Below are 17,276 nucleotides of genomic sequence, written 5' to 3'. Positions count from 1 at the left end.
CCTTGATGTGAATGATGTAGAGCTGGCCACACCCAGCCAGTAGGCTACACCCACTCCATCCACGCTGACCCAGTAGGCTGCACCCACCCTGGCCACACCCACCCAGCCCCCTGAGGGCAACCGCAATGCTGATGCGGTCCTCAGTGAAATTGAGTTTGACACCCCTGGGTTAAATCATCAGACTAGACAGCGAGAGATCACGAGTTCCAGTTCCACTTTAGGCACTGACCCTGAGCCAGCCACTTTCTATTATCTCAGAGAAGAAAGAAAAAGCAAATTATTTCTTAAAATCTTTGCCGAGAAAACTGCAAGGACTAGTCTATTCTAGAATATAACAGACATAAACATAGGCTATGATTACTATGATTTAGAAACTACTATTATTCATATGAGTTACAGTTGTAACCTAAAACCTTATTTTCTAGGTTATTCTGTATCATCGGAAATCTGATAATAAAGTTGAACAAAATTGTCCTTACTATTAATTAGAAAATGTTTCAAATAGTTTAAGTATTTCCTGGAACCAAGTTAAACATAAGTGGAGGAAAATTAAGTCTATATTCTCACAATGCAATAGAAGTCATTTCTACTTACTTATGAATAATATGCATATTTTCTGTACACCATTGAAGCTGTAATCTATATATTGTACACATATTGCAACTAAAAGTAAACTGCATTGTACCCAATACAAAATTTCTTTCAAAAATCCTGACTTAAGACCAAAATATATGCATTTTTGCTACCTTTCTTCTTTCCATAGACATTGAAACTCATTGTATTAAACGTATTAATAACAGTAAATAAATTATGAAATACAGATAAAAAACTATAATATTGATGCTAATGATAACACTCGTGATTTTTCTTTTTAGTGCATCGCAATATGAACCAAGCTTGTCAAGGCGGATGTGCAACATGTTCTGAATACAATGGATGTGTGACATGTAAACCTAGACTCTTCATTTTTCTGGAGAGGATTCGCATGAAACAGATTGGGGTGTGTCTTTCATCCTGTCCTCCTGGGTATTTTGGACAACGATCCCCAGAACGAAATGAGTGTATAAGTAAGTTGACAGGATATTGCAACCATTGCTTTCTAAATGTAGCTTAATATCTGGAAAGCTTTGGATTTGAAAGCACACACACAAAATAAATTGTTGGTAAATTGACCATATAATAATAGCAGATATGAATGCTCATTTGAGCTCAGTTCAATAAGCTTGTACTATATATTTGTGTGACTTAAGTATCATAACCTGGTTTATTCAATATCCTCACATTAAAAACCATGTTTTTCCAGGGACAGCATAATGACAACAATAAATCAAGGTTTAATTAGAATCTGAAACTAAAATACAATGTTTCATAGATATTATTATGTGGGTAATCTACAGTTAGATTCACTGTCTAAGACTGGTAGAAACTTAATAATTCAAGTCCTAACCAAGGACCTAAGAATTATTAAGTTACTATCTAAGATTTATTACTATTAAAGTGTGCCTAAGATTTAATATTATTAAAAATATTGTTATTGTTATTTACATTTATTATGGACTCCCTTTCCAGTAAATTCTAATGTGTATTCAGGGGATCATCTCCAGTCATCATTGTAGTTGATGCTCTTGATTATAATAAATCCTAAGACATAAGATGGGTTTTAGAATTATTGTTAAATCTTAAAGCAGGATCAATTTAAACTTCATTTTTTATGTATTTAAAGTATTTATAAATTGTTGATTCCATAAATCTTATGGTAGTTTACAAATACATACAGTTTATAAAATACTACCCTTACAAAACCACACAAATGTGGAACCCTTCTTAAATTTGTCATTCTTACATAGAATCTTCTTTCCAAAGAATTAAATTCATCTATTTCAGCTTCACTGTATTTACTCACATCAGTTTATTTCATTCATTCATTCATTCATTCATTCATCGTGTTTCTATACCAATCCCTTAAGTGCTTCTGGGTGGTTTATAATAAGAACATGTCTGTTTGTTCTTCCTCAGATTAAAATGCATTGAACATCATCACTGTAATTTATCAAAAGGTCACTTTAAAAATATCAAAAATTAATATACAGATAGATGGAAGGGCAACTATTACAACTACTGATCAAACAGTGCCATGCATAATCTTAAACAAAATGCAAACCCTTATTTTCTCAGCACTTGGGATATATTGGGATGCTTATTTCCACAGATATTTGATCATTTAAACAATTTTTATGCACCCAGTTTTAGAAAAAAGCCAGTTGATAAGGTATCATAAAATTTTATCAAAAGGCATAATTAGATTTTTGGCTAGACCATACATACACACACACACACACACACACACACACACACCAGGTAGGGGATCGAATGTGACCAGGAACTGATTGGTTATTTATTGTACTTCAGAATGTAAAGCTGATTGTGAAGCCTGCTTTAATCAAAATTTCTGCACGAAATGTAAAAATGGATTTTACTTACACCTTGGAAAGTGCCTTGAAAATTGCCCTGACAGGCTGGAACCCAACAACCACACTATGGAATGCAATGATATTGGTAAGTATATTGCTTATGCTAACAACTTTATCCAGTAAATACTTTCCAGGTGAATACTGTTTTGCTACTGTTGGCTCTCTTGTAAAGGCAGGCAGTTTAAAGTTAGCAGGAAAGAGCATCACACAGTATGTTTTACAAAGTAAAAGATGTTTCTCTTTATATTTTAGAATTTTGAACCTCAGAGGGATTAAAGGGAGCAAAGTGAAAAAAAAAACCCACTGAAAACCACAGGAAGTATTATTTGCCCAAAATATTCTGCTCCAGCTTTCTCTTTACTCATGCTAGGAGTGGTTTTGTATAGAATATTTTATTATTATTTTCAGCCCAGAGCTTCATAGTAAGGGACCCATCCTTAGCTGAATTAAGAGGCCTCTTTGCTGGTGCAATGCAATGATATAGTCATCATCCTACTTATTGTCCTACTTTTGCACTGTCCAGTACGTAGAAAAGTTCCAAAAATCACAATGCAATTTACAAGACAACAATATTGTCTTTAGATCATTTCCACTAGCAACTCATAGCCAGCAGTTTTCAAACTTCTTTAGGCCACATGTTAGTTAAAAAGAAGTCCTGAAATTCCTGATTAAGAGACAAAGCTTTAATGATAGAAAACTGGTTGTTTTTAAAATTTTTGTTGGTTTGTTTCAAAATCTCTGACTCCTATGGTCCACAAGATCCTTTATTGTGCTAAGAACAGATTTTATATTACTTCGGTGATTGCTGGGTGATGCTATAAAGAGGTTGCATGTCACCAGTGGGAAAATGAGCACTGAACAAATAAGAACTGCAGCCATATTTGAGTAAAAGAAAAAGGCTCTTGAGAAGGAGTAATTCAAGATGATGCAAATGTATATAGAGATACTTTTTTCCTGTCTATATTTAATTTCATATCATGTTTTTGTTACAGTGCATTGTAAAATTAATGAATGGAGCCAGTGGAGTCCTTGCACAAGGAAAGGAAAAACCTGTGGTTTCAAAAGGGGAAATGAAACAAGAGTCAGAGAAATCCTACAGCTTCCTTCAGTAAAAGGCAAATTATGCCCACATACAAGCGAAACAAGAAAATGTGTTGTACAAAAAAAGAAATGTCAGAAAGGAGAAAAAGGTACATATATACACACATATATATATATACACACACACACACATACACACACACACACACACACACATACATACACGATGTGTTTGTATTGTTGATTTATGCCTTTGCCTCTTTGCCTCTTTGCCTTTGCCTCTTCCAGCAAGCAAAAATATTTTTTGTTTTTGCCAAAATACCTTAGAATCATATTTTCTCTTTATACTACTGTACAAACATGGTGCCATAGCTTAGCATGCAGACTGTAAAAGAGTTTCCAACAGTTAATTGATGTGTTTTTCAGTTATTTGTTGGCTACACTGGAAACAGCATCATTTGCTGTTTAAAACTTTATGCTTTAATTTTTTTTTCAACCTTTTAAAGTATGTGCATTTTTGCAACGTTCACGTTCTTTTAATGATTACATACTTCAAAGAACCTTACATTTACCGGCTAAAATGCAAATTTCAAAGTAGGTTGCACTCAATGATTACAGTAAATGAATATTAACTGTTTTATGATATATTTCAATTTTATTTCATTACTTAACAGCAATTCAGCTATATGAAGTTATCTTATGTGATATGCCTGTGTATCTGCTTACAATTAATAAGTTTTTGTTAAATACTATTGGAAAACATGATGCAATCAAGCTGTAAAATATCATTTCTCACTTGCCTTCCAGGAGAGAGACTATGCATAGAAGGGACTCTGTATACATGTAACAACTCTTTTTGATGTACAATGCCACATTGGATTTCACTGTGTATAGTATAGGACAAACAATTTTTAGTACTGACTAGTATTGACAATTACAGGTAGTGCTCGGCTTATGATCACAGTTGAGAAGAGAATTTCCGTTGCTAAGGCAGGCAGTTGTTAAGGGAGTTATCCAATTTTATGTTGTTGATGTTTTTTGCCATAGTTGTTAAGCAAATTTCTGCAGTTGTTAGGTAAATCCAGCTTCCCCCATTGACGTTACTTGTCATAAATTGTCTGGGAAGGTCACAAATGGTGATCGTGTATCCCAAAATCTACAACTGTTGTAAACACATGCTGGTTGCCAAGTGCACAAATTTTGACAGCATGACTGTGGGGATGCTGTGATGGTCATAAATGTGAGGATCATTTGTAAGTCAATTTTTCAGTGCCGTTATAACTTCAAACAGTTACTAAATGAATGTTTCTAAGTCAAGGATTACCTGTATACCTGTTAGGTCATCATTTCTGAGAAATAGATTGCAAATAGCTAGCTGGTCAAAAATTGTATTTGAAATGTTGGGATCTCATGGGTTGCCATTTGAATCCAAATTCTTTTCCCTGAAAAATATAATTGGTTGCTGAATATTTTTGCATGACAACTGAAAAGTAAACAAGTGCAGATCAGAAAGTGGATCACTACTGTCTTCTGCCACTCACCACAAATTCTTATACATAGCAAAAGGTTTGAGTGCACCTATCATAAATTAAATATACTTCTCAATTTGAATAATCTCTGAACTAAAGCCCTAGGCTAAAGAAGATGCTTCTTTGCTAAAGATGAAAAGGGAGAGAATTTTATTCTTAGACTTTCTGCCGTTTCAGCAAATCTAACAAGATTTCTTTAAACACAAGATTTAAATATTTAATATTCGCTGCATGAGGCTTCACCATAATCCCCACAAACCCAGTATGAAATGGAAGTCTAAAATGGGTAGGCAATCTTGGCTCTTTTATGACTCGTGGAATTCAACTCCTGTAGCTGGCTCAGGAATTCTGGGAGTTGAAGTCCACGAGTCATAAAAGAGCCAAGGTTGCCTACCTCTGGTCTAGAATGTACCAAGTGCTATCTTACAGGTGTAATAGAAGGATACTAATAAAGAAAAGGCTATCTTTCAAAAAGCTATTATTTCTGATTGTATTGCTCAGAAACTATAATACCCAGATAACTCCAGGAACATATGAAAACCATTAATTCATTTATTATAATACAGCAAAATGATATTCTTAAATGACAGGGCAAATGTAAATACGTAGAATAGAAAACGTCCAATTAACCTTCTGCCATTTGTAAACCCAGGACAGAGAGCAGAAACTTAAGTACACTAATCTATATTCTTCTGAAATTCTGCCTGCATTTTTCTATTTCTATGGATATCCCTTAGAGTATGATGGGCAAGAATTTTAATTTGGGACTATAGAAGGTAACCCTAAGTTGCTTTTTCAAGAGGCAACTGGACTTTCTTGTATTTCTTTGAAGACATTTTGCTTCTCATCCAAGAAGCTTCTTCAGCTCTGACTGGATGGTGGGGAATGGAAGGATTTATATGCCTTGCAGACAGCTGGTCATTTGCATTTGTCTTCAAAGAAAAACAAGAAAGTCCAGTTGCCCCTTGAAAAAGCACCTTTGGGACAACCATGACCTGGACAACTGAGAATATCTGTAAACACATAGAAAGGGATTGAAGGAGCTTTTAATTCTGCAGACCCAAAGCTATCTCAGTTTGCCACCATAGGTGGGATTTTGGATTCAGTCTGTATCCTTAGCAGTATTACTGTGTCTACAGAATTTTCTACTTCATTGGAAGAGCACATCTTCATCATGGCAGACACAATTCCACCCTTCCAGACCAGCAGAAGGAGATTAGGATAACTTTTTGTTATGTTTAAATCATGTCTTTGAAATCATAGGAACATCCATACAATGAAAACATGAAGAAGTATAGTAATACAATAAATGTATTTTAAACTACAGCAGTTGAGTCTTTTGTTTAGAGCAGAGGTTTCCAACCTTTCTGGGCTCGAGGACCAGAGGGAAGGAGAGCAGCTTCAAAATTGGCATGTGTGAATGCATGCGCATGGAACCACACACACTGGTGCAGCATTAGCAGCCCCATTCATGCATGCAGCATGTGCTGGTGTCTTGCACAAGCATAAATGGCCACGCATCCCCCATGGCAGCTAGCAGCCTGTTCATGCATGCGCAAACAGGCCACACAAACTGCCCAGGCTAGTAGCGCATGCGCAAACGGGCTGCAGACACCCGCTCTGTGCTACCATTCCCATTCGTGCCCGTGCACAGGTACAAATAGGGCCACGGTGCTAGTGCAAGTGGGGGGGGGGGAAATGCACACCCATGCATGCGTGCACCAGCCAGCCATTTCCATGGCCTTCTGGCCAGCCATTGCCCGGGCTACGGACTATAGGTTGGGGACCCTGGTATAGAGAATCCAGTAGGATGTCCTTTGAAGTTTTCTAGAACAGGGGTTCCCAACCCCCGGGCCGTGGACCGGTGCCGGTCCGCAGCATACCAGCAAATGGGCCGCACAAACAAGCAAAGCTCCATCCTCGGGATGCAGGCAGTATTCAAAACCACACCCACTCTGGTCCGCAGAAAAACTTTTTTCCATGGCACCGGTCCCTGGTGCCCAAAAGGTTGGGGACCTCTGTCCTAGAACACTCTTGAATTAAATTCCAATAGCCCAACCATTCATATAACTGTATTTCTACGTAATAACAATGTGATATAATATAAACAGACTTAAATTATTAATATATTAAATTAGGTGATTTTATTTACTGTACATCTACTTAGACACCACCCAGATGCAGACATCATTAAAAGGTAACACAAAGAAAAATAAGCTACTTATTAATTTTTTCTTCTCTGTTCATTTTCCTCTATTTATAATCAGAGTATTTCTAGCAGTAATTAACATTTGAAGACACATTGTGAGGCCCATTACAAGGAGAAAAAGCTGGAAGTCTTAAAAAGTAGCTTGCTCATTATACTTAGCTTTTATTGTTTCACGCTTATTTGTTAATAAGCTATTAATTGCATAGTAACACATTGTATGTTAAATCATGATCATAGTATTGGGTTTTGGCTTGAAATAATCTGCTGCTGTTAGCCAGTTTGAAATCATGTTTTTATTGTATTATAGTGATTGCAACAGCAACTTAGTGTGATGTACAAATAAGGTTGCATAGTTTCTTTGCAGATTCTTGGCTTGTTCCTGATTGGATTTATGCCATATCCACTTAATCAGAAGAACAAGGCAAAAAAAAAAAAACCAAAACCCACAACACTCCTAAACAAAATATTAAAAATAAAACTGAAATTGGCCAAACAGGCTTGTTCTTTAGTTCTGGTTTCATCAAATAATGGCTAAATAAAAGTTAACTAGAGGAACATATGAACTTTCTGCAGCCTTTGCAATTTTCGTCCATTGCAGTATCACACTGCAAGCTCCACCTTTAGGGCAAGCAGGTTACCTCATGATGCACATAGACAAGGGGCTGCCATCACTCGCACTCTATCACTCTGATCCCATGTTCGCTACTGACTCAACTTATAAACAAGGACCTATATGCCATGACACAGCATATAGTGGGAACCCTACAAGTGGGAATGTAAGGAGTTTATTTTGTCCTAAGCTCTAATGCATCTTTCATAACCCTTGCAGAAATGGCAATATTGTATTTTGCAATCGAGAATAAGGTTGTTAATCCGTTCAGATATATTATATTTATAAATAGGAAGATAAAATATTTCACTCCCAGAAAATAAATATAAAGCTTTGACATGCTGCAATAAATAAGAAAGTAAGTATATAAAATTCCTTAGGGACTCTGCAGCTGGAGCATACCATTGATGCATGATTCTCTAGCAGCAGCCTGTGAATGACACCATTATAGTTATTGTTAATGCTCTTTCTTTATAGTTATTCTTCAGGCTGTAGAGGATTCAAAACTAACATGAAAGTAATGATTGTATCTTAATGTTGACATTTTACCTACACTGCTGGGTCATAACTTGGATCTGTAACTGTATTCTACTTCTACAAACGATTCGTTAAGTATTGAGCTTTTAATTGTTTTTTTTCCCTGCCACCAAATCTTCTTACTGCATTTTTTTTTTTTACTTTCTCTTGCAACGAAAATGGCCAGTGGTGGGATTCAGCCAGTTGGCATCACTTCGGCAGAACCGGTAGCTAATTTTTGTTGCCCAGGCCCAGAATGGACGTTCGGAAGTGGCATCCACACAGAGAACTGGTTGTTCACATATTTGAATCCCACCACTGAAAACAGCATATTTCTGCTTCAAATGAACCACTTTGAAGTAGTGAGGTTATGAGTTCCCAATATAAAGACATTTAGCTGAATTGGCTTTAGTATTAGTCATACTTATCAGCATAACTAAAATGCAACCAGAAGGGGAACAAAAAGAAAGGAACATTCTGCTATTGTTCTGGGCATCCATACACATTATATATAATTTACTATAATTTTAATCTGCCCAATAACCCAGGTTTCTGGGAATAATTACATCAGTGTTTAAAATACATTTTTAAACCACAGAAAGCAAATGAATGAATAAATAGAACAGGAAATATAGTACATAAAATAAAATCCAGTGGTCACTTAGAATCAAATTAAATACGCAGTTATAGAAATGCTTCAGGATGAAGCTAACTGCCTTATGTGATATTACTTGCATGGATGCAATGAATTTTAAGTTTACAAAATGTAAATAGTAACCCTGAACAGACTCCAGCATTTATGGAACTGCATAGATGGAATTGTTGATTAGACAAAAACTGCTTCTCCCCAACTGCTTTTTGCATTAACTGTGTCAGGCTGCCAGTCTGTCTTAATACTGAGCCAGAATATTCATCCTTCTTGTCTAATGCAACTGTTTCACCCAGTAATTATCCATGGCAGTAATACTGCTGCAGACTAAATTTACACTATTACTATAACGAAATTGGTCCTTCAATTTCCTTCTCTTTTGAAAATGCTTTCGGTTTATGCTCCCTTTTTCTCAGGGAACTTGAGAATTTCTTTCACATTTCTTTGATATTGTTGATTTTTTTATTGCCACAAAGTAGTTATGAGTTGGGGAATGTTATATTTTATTACACGTTTGTCCACTATATCATAGGCACTCTGCTCTGGAGAGGAATTCCAAGCAGACAGTTTATTTCTCCTTGGACTTCTTTGAAGTGTGCCAGAATATATTGACCATTGGAGAGATGATTGTACACTGATGGAAACTCAGCTCTGTCTCTTAGCCATTTAATCCATCAGAATTAAACTAACATTTCTCTTGCAGTTCTTAATATCTTTATCCAAGTCCATCTGTAGTTTCTACGAAGTCTTAAAGAGAAGACTTGAGATCAAGGAAACTTTCCCAAATATATCCACACAATAATCTACCTGATCTACTAGATATTATCTTCACCTGGCATCTTTTCCAAGAAGATAGTGCTGTTGTTTTCTGTTAGTTTGTTATAGCTTTATAGTTTGCAAAATTGTATTTGGGACTTTTTGAGGGTTCCTTTTCTTGTACCTTCACTATGTGTGGTAGAGTGCCTGTCAGGGACATCATCAGGATTCACTTTTGGAAAAGATGTGGATGATATGCTTGGTATTGTGCATTAGACCAGTGCTATTGCACATCCTTCCGCTCATTCCTTTTCTATCTATTCAAGAGAAGAGAAATTGCATATATCTTTCTCAGAGTAAGTAAAAAAGCACTTCCCGTCCCACCTTATTGCATTCACTGGTTCTTTAAATAATTAAGCAAACAACAGAAAGCCTAGAAAGTGTGGCAGCACAATGCAAGAGAGTTCTAGGAAGAGTTCTGGTTCAGAAAAACTGAAGTCCACAAACCAGGGCTTTTTTTGGCATAGAATGCCCTGAACGGAGTTCCGGCACCTTTTTCTTTTTACAAAAAAAGCACTGCTACCAACTATAGAAGAATAATTTCTATCAGGAACACCGTTGTTTTGTAGTATTGTAAACAATATTGCAATACACAATCAGATTATATAGACAATATTTAAGGCAGAGTCATAAAAATTACAAAATTATATCAGCTTTCAATTATTCTGAGAACAAACAAATGGAGAAAAAAATAAGTTAAATATCTACTATATGATTATAACAACAGCATGTTAATGATGCCAAAAATACTCTGGGTTTAGAATTACATTGATCAGGTTGTATGGATTTTAATCAAACGAGTCAAAATAAAGCACCCAAAACATACATATTTCCTGCTAGTAGAAAATGTACATTTATACATCACATTTCTTCCAATAATCTACCTGATCTACTAGATATTATCTTCACCTTTCCAAGAAGATAGTGCACCCAGCTACAGAGACAGATGCAAGCAACTCAGCTTCCTTCATATGTTCCTATAATGCATTAGAATACGCTGCCACATAGTGCTGAGCAAGGGAACGTATTAAATGGATGGAAATGTCTTTGGTTAGCATTTTAGTATTTGAGTACTGGAAATACTGTAAGTGGAAGAGAAAGGAAAGGCAGGGAGCATAAGAAAAAGAAATAATATATAAGCACCTCTATTAAGCTCAGCCAAAATATGAAGAACACATGGAGGAATATTTTTAAATTCAATTTAATACGGCTTAATTATTTTTCCATGAAATACTTCCATGCATAGCAACACAGTTAGGACATTGTTAACCACCAAGCTCCAGAGCGTTTATTTATTACTCTATTATTAGCCAGGATTTTATGGGACTCTTTCAAAGTGGCATTGAGTCATTGGCATCTCTCTTCCTACAGCTTATTCCAAGTATCACCTTCAGTGCAGTTTTTATAAAGGAAGACTGGCAAAGTACAGTCATTTCCATTTATTAGGAAGTGGCTTAGAAAGCGTCCAAGTCAGTGAAAGCATAGGAAAAACTATTTACATCAGATCCAAAAGTTTGCTATATCAACTAGTCTAGACTCCTACCTTATATAAACCACATTTATCAAATTGTCGTGACATTACTAACAGTTAACTCAAGCACAGTTAAGCAACTAGGATGCAATAAATTATAATTTGGTCTTTCCTTTGTATGATCTCCAAGGCTGAATTAATAGAGAACAAATCTTCATCTTATACTATACAGTGGTAACACTGTTATAGATTCCTTTAAAAAAAGATTTCATAGCTCACATTTATTTACAGCATTAATTTACAACCTTCATTCCTGTTGATTGGGCATAAAATATTAAAGGCAAATAAACATATTCTAGAATAATGTTGCAGGATCTAATCTGGGTCAGTCACTGGGACTTCCAAGCTTTCAGACTTGTGCTGGAGCCCATCCTCAGAGAACTTCTCTCTGGCAGAGTGTGTGCTTTGGGCTGTGTGTGGTATTTATATGGTGCCTTGGAGGTGGGAAATATTTCCAATCTACCTGCATGGATTGCCTCTATGACTATGTAGGACAGATGGGGAGAAAGCTAACTACCAGACTACCAGACTGCAAGAACACAAGCCTCCTGTTGCAGTAAACAAGGACATATATTCAATTTTGCAGTTAAGATTGTTGGACGAGCAGGGACAAAAATAGCCAGAGAAGTGATTGAAGCCTGAGAAATGGGTCCCTTGTAAATCAGCAGGAGTCCTGATTTATCCCCAGCTTATCAAGTACTTAGGAGGTGAGGGCTTGGCAGCACAAAGAACAGCCAATGACTTCATAGCCAGCCATCAACACCACAATCTACAACTGAACAGTGACAAACCACAGGTACCATATAAATACCACACATAGAATAGTCCAAAGCTATTCTGCCAGAGAGAGGTTTTCTGAGGATCGGCTCCAGTACTTGTCCGAAAGTTCCAAATTCGAAACCTCTGGTCCCAGATAGGCTCCTGCAAGAAAATATTAAAATTAAACTTAAAACCATGGGACAATGGTGCAAAAACCATGCAGCAAATGCTGAGTTTGGCATTAAAACTGGAAATAACAAAGAATTAAAGTATTTATATGTAACCCAATTGTACAAAACACCAAATTTAAATCAGAAGAAAAAGCAGCCTGTCTTATCTACATTAGAATTCCAACTTTGCAACTTACAGAGAGGGATTCTGCTTCTAGTGGTACATGAAAATACATTTCAAAATAGATAGATAGATAGATAGATAGATAGATAGATAGATAGATAGATAGATAGATAGATAGATAGATTTATTTTATGAACAGTATTCTAACAGGTATTAAATGACATGTGTTTCAAACATGTTTGAAATTGAAAAAAAATATGTTTCTTCATAACACATGCTGTTTGGACTATTTGTGTGTATCCCTATAGCAACTAACAATTGCACATTCAGTTGCATCCAATAAAACATTTATTCAAGGCAAATTGAAACTGATTGAGAAATAGTTACACCATAGCAGCTGTTTAGGTAATATATTATCACAATACTAGTAACCAAACTGCACTTATAAATGTAGAAGAATCATATCATATATTAGTGTTTTAAGTACAGGATTTATTGTATCTGGTCCTATTCTCATAAGATACTTAACCCACTCAGTAATTAAACCAATCAAATTGCATCACTGGTGATTCTGGTAATTCAACCAAAAAGTAGTTTTTTGAGAATATTGAGATCCCATCTCCTTTCTTCAGATGGCACCAGAAATCTGAACACTGCCACCAAAGAAGCATTGGTCAACTCTTGAAAATTAGCTCTATCAAATGGAACAATCACTGGAATTAGCTAATCTAATTACACTGGAATTAGCTAATCTCATTACATGTGTTATTATAGGTATGTTTGGGGCTAAATTCAGTCTCCTGAAAACTTAGCTGATGGTGTTTCTTGTTTCTTTTTTGATGTTCTCATACCACACATAAAGTTGCTGCTCTCCACTTACCCAATTACGAGTGTGTGGGAACAGGGCCACTGGTTCCAGAAGAATTTAGGAATTTAACTCATTAATTAATAAAATGAGTAGTTGATTAGAAATGTGCATAAATTAATAAAGAAATACTAGTGAGTGATTCAAATGCTAGAACATCAAAATATGGATAATGGCTCACTTACTATTTATTATAATTTCATCATATAATTAGGGTTACAAGATCTGGGCTGCAAAAATCTAGATAGATGCTAGACAGAAATAAAAATTTACAGTTTTTTTGTACCTGTTTGCTGCCATCTAGACATTGTCTGGATCTTTGCAGCCAGATTGCATAGTCCAAATGTTGGGCACACCATTTACAAATTTTCATAAAAATTGTGATTGATTTATGTTGCATTGATCTTTTACCTGTTTTAAAAATTCAGTTTCTCAACACATTTTTTGCACAAATTCTATGAGATAATTAGGCTGAAAGGTCACAAGATGAGATGAGTTGAGATGAGATGAAAAGTTGAAGCTGTGCCTTCTCATTGAAGACAATCTTAATCTAGAATAACTATGTTACACTACTCCATTCCTTCATGAATAACTTGGCTGTCCTTTAAATTAAATTAAATTAAAATTAAATTAGCTCTCCATTACAAATAGGCAGTTCTAATCTGTTCCATCAAACTTTTAATGGTATATGATCCTGCAGCTTTGATTTTTGGACTTTATTGAAGTGAACGGTTCTGGTTCTTGTTATATTAAATATATGGTACTTTTATTGTATATTAGCAGTGCTGAATAGACAGAGGAAGTATTATTAATTAAATGGAGAAATCAGCATGATTTGGGGGGAATAATTTTTTAAATATAAATTAGATTAGATCACCCTTGATCTTAAAAAAGCCTATATATTTTGTTTCAAGATCAGCACTCTAATAGAAAATGCAAAAGAAAGTGATCACACACAAAAATTCTAAAAAGGGTTGGCATATCCAGAGCACACTGCATTCATTAGTGAGGTATCACAGAGACACAAATACTGTAGGCTATGTGAAGAAATACTTGTGTGTTTTGAACCTCTGGACAAATCATTAGCATGCCAATCCATAATAGGCTCTGAAGACAGAATGATTTGGAATCCAATACATTATGAAATGTGTAATGTGGCTCTTCATGGTTTCCTGCCTGCTTAATAGCACTTACAGTTTTAGGAAGAAAGAAAAGGAGAATATAGGACAGCAGAATTTTATTTGGTATATATTGTAAAACAAAGTTGAATAGCCAAATCCAAGCAGAATGTATTACTATAGTTTAGATTCCTATGAAATAGCTACTGTGGCTTTTTCTTTGCATGATTTCTACCCATCATTTTATCGTAATGATTATGCTGATCATATTTATAGCTATTATGTTTCAGTCTAACTTTTTACACTAGAACAGGATATGTCATCCTAAAAATTAAACTTTCTACCATCACTTCAGTGCACAGGGTATCACTAGAATTACATTTGACATACAATACATTCACACTGTAACTAGAATAAGTAATATTCAACTAATCGTAGAAAAAGCTGTAGACTATACAGTATCCCATATAGTCTTAACATTCCATTTCCATTTCCTCAGTGCTTGCAACTGAGCACATAAATACCTATGCTGCCAGATTCATTAGCTAGATTTTCATCCATTGTAACCAATGTGGCTTTTCCCTTTTAATGGTAGCATTTGTCTTCAGCAAATCTCCTTTAGCATTTTGTGGCACAGCAGCAGCAAAAATTTTTTTGAAATGCCTGTTCAAAGCTGTTCACAGTATAAAATCTACAGGCCTCCAAAGCATAACTGGGGGAAGACCCTGAAAAGAGAAAAGGGACATTGTAAACATAGCTGTCAAAATGTTCCTCTTTGCATTATAAAAGTTCTGGAGTTCACCCCAGCCCCATAAGACTGCCATGTGCCAAATTGTGCTCTACATGGCTCATTATAGTAATATACTTTTTTTTTTGCTTTTCTTTTTTGTTTTGTTTATAATGAAAATGTGGCTACTTCTTTAAAAGTGGGGTTTTTTTTACAGTGTAATGGTGTTATTTGTTTTTCGTTATTGTGCCTTGCTGAGGTTATTTTGCTGGTCTCATGCATGAAAAAGGAGAGGACTCAGCATTGCATATTTATATGTGTCAATGTATATGGCTTGGTGCAAATGCAGACATTATTACACATTAAATATCAATATAGTACATTTTACCATGACGCAAAGAACTGTGACTAGATGTCCATGTATCCGCTTTATTTGACCTGCCAGTGTTAATTTCCAATGATTTTTCATCTCTGAGCCCTGTTATCTGTGAAGAGTGAGCCAGTTGAACCCAGGGAAGTGGGCGGGACTGTGAGCTTGGCCATCTGTGTTCTGTGTTCCTGCTTGGACAAGGCCTTTCAGGAGTGGCATGTAGTTGAGTTCAACCGTTGTGAGAGGCATTGGTATCACCTGCCTAGAAGGAAGCAGTAGTTCAGTTCTCAAGAGGCCATCCTTGGACCCAATGGTGTTAGATACATTTTCTCAGGTCTCCAACCTTGCCTTTTTAGGAAAAGTTGTTGAGAGGGTGGCTGTTTGCATGGTCACTTGTGCCTTGGTTATTTCCTAGTTGGATTACTGCAATGTAGTCTACATTGGGCTGCCCATGAAGACCAACTGAAAGTTCCAATTAGCACAGAATCATCAGCACTCAAAGTGAAGGGTGCTTCTAGGTTCACCCACATTATACCCCTGTTGCACAAGCTGCACTGGCTCCTGTTGTTTTTCTGGGTGGAATTTAAAGTGCTGATTATTATCTTTCTTTAAAGCCCTATATGGCAGAGGTCCCCAACCTTTTGGGCATCAGGAACTGGTTACATGGAGAGAGATTTTTCCGCGGACCAAAGGGGGCGTGGTTTTGTGTGCTGCCTGCATCCCGCAGATGGGGCTTGTTTGTGCGACCCGGTTACTGGCATGCCATGACTCGGTACCTGTCTATGGACCTGCTATATGGCATCGGACCAGATTATTTGCATGACTGCCTCTCCTAAGGACATCTGCCTGGCTACTAGATCAGATAGAATCAGCTTGCTCCTAGCCCCTTCCCTTAAATGTTGCATGTTATGGAATCTACAAAGTTTCTGTGGCAGCCCCTGCCTTAGGTAATATCTCTCCCTCCCCCCCCAAAAAAGTTGGCTGTCTCCCACCCGTTTAATCTTCTGAAAAACACTCAACACCTGGCTTTTTCCTCAAGTGCTGGGAAAGGGGGAACTAAGTTTACTTATGGTGACATTTTGGGGGTTTTATTGTCTTTTGGTTTTAATATTTTTATTGTAGATAGATGTGGCTTTGTCTTTAACCATGATTTAACAAGGTACATATTGTTTTCTAGTTCTTTGTGTTAATGCTGGATATCAGCAAATAGTCTTTGGATAAAGAGGAAATAGTTTCTCTATCTTTTTTCCCAATATAAAGTTTGACTTACTTTCCCAATTCAGATGGAGGCACATGCTTTGAAAGTGCTATGGCATAGTAGCTTGCAGATTTCTAATGTAATAGTTTAATACACAATGCACACATTATTCATGTAGCCAAAGAAATTATTATCCTACAATTATGGAAAGAAAAGTGTTATTGGCATAAGAGAAAACCTATATTACATTACAAATCATTTGAAATATGTGTATTTTATTGGAGAAGGATAAAGCTACTTCGATTTTTTTTAAGTGAATTTTTTTTTAAAAAATAAACAATTTAGAAGTGTCTGAATTAAAAATCATTTAAACATGAAACCAAATAATTTCATCTGGCTGCTCTCTTACTATAATATTGTACTTGAAATAATTTAGATATCTGTGGGATAGGAGCATCTGTACCTTATCATGTATAACTTTTCCTGATTATTTCTTGAAATGCAGACTAAACACGAGATTCTGACATAAGGCAGCATCACATTTATATTCCTGGTTTACTCAAACGAATCCAC

General features: G+C 36.0%; 1 protein-coding gene across 2 annotated transcripts in view; it reads left to right on the top strand.

Moving 5' to 3' along the window:
• The window catches only part of RSPO3 (R-spondin 3), a 56,274-nt gene that overhangs the window by 32,613 nt on the left and 6,385 nt on the right, over nucleotides 1–17,276 (top strand). For both annotated transcript variants that reach the window (XM_039325139.1, XM_039325149.1), the window contains exons 2-4: nucleotides 876–1,067; nucleotides 2,410–2,556; nucleotides 3,464–3,661. In XM_039325139.1, coding sequence (XP_039181073.1) covers nucleotides 876–1,067; nucleotides 2,410–2,556; nucleotides 3,464–3,661 — 537 coding nt within the window. The remainder of the gene's footprint in view (nucleotides 1–875; nucleotides 1,068–2,409; nucleotides 2,557–3,463; nucleotides 3,662–17,276) is intronic.

The sequence above is a fragment of the Crotalus tigris genome, unplaced genomic scaffold (genome assembly GCF_016545835.1).
Source record: "Crotalus tigris isolate CLP2741 ecotype Arizona unplaced genomic scaffold, ASM1654583v1 scf7180000017611.44802233496:7321179, whole genome shotgun sequence".
NCBI classification, from domain to species: domain Eukaryota; kingdom Metazoa; phylum Chordata; class Lepidosauria; order Squamata; family Viperidae; genus Crotalus; species Crotalus tigris.
The sequence above is the reverse complement of the archived record's forward strand: the minus strand, read 5'-3'. Positions and strand labels throughout refer to the sequence as shown.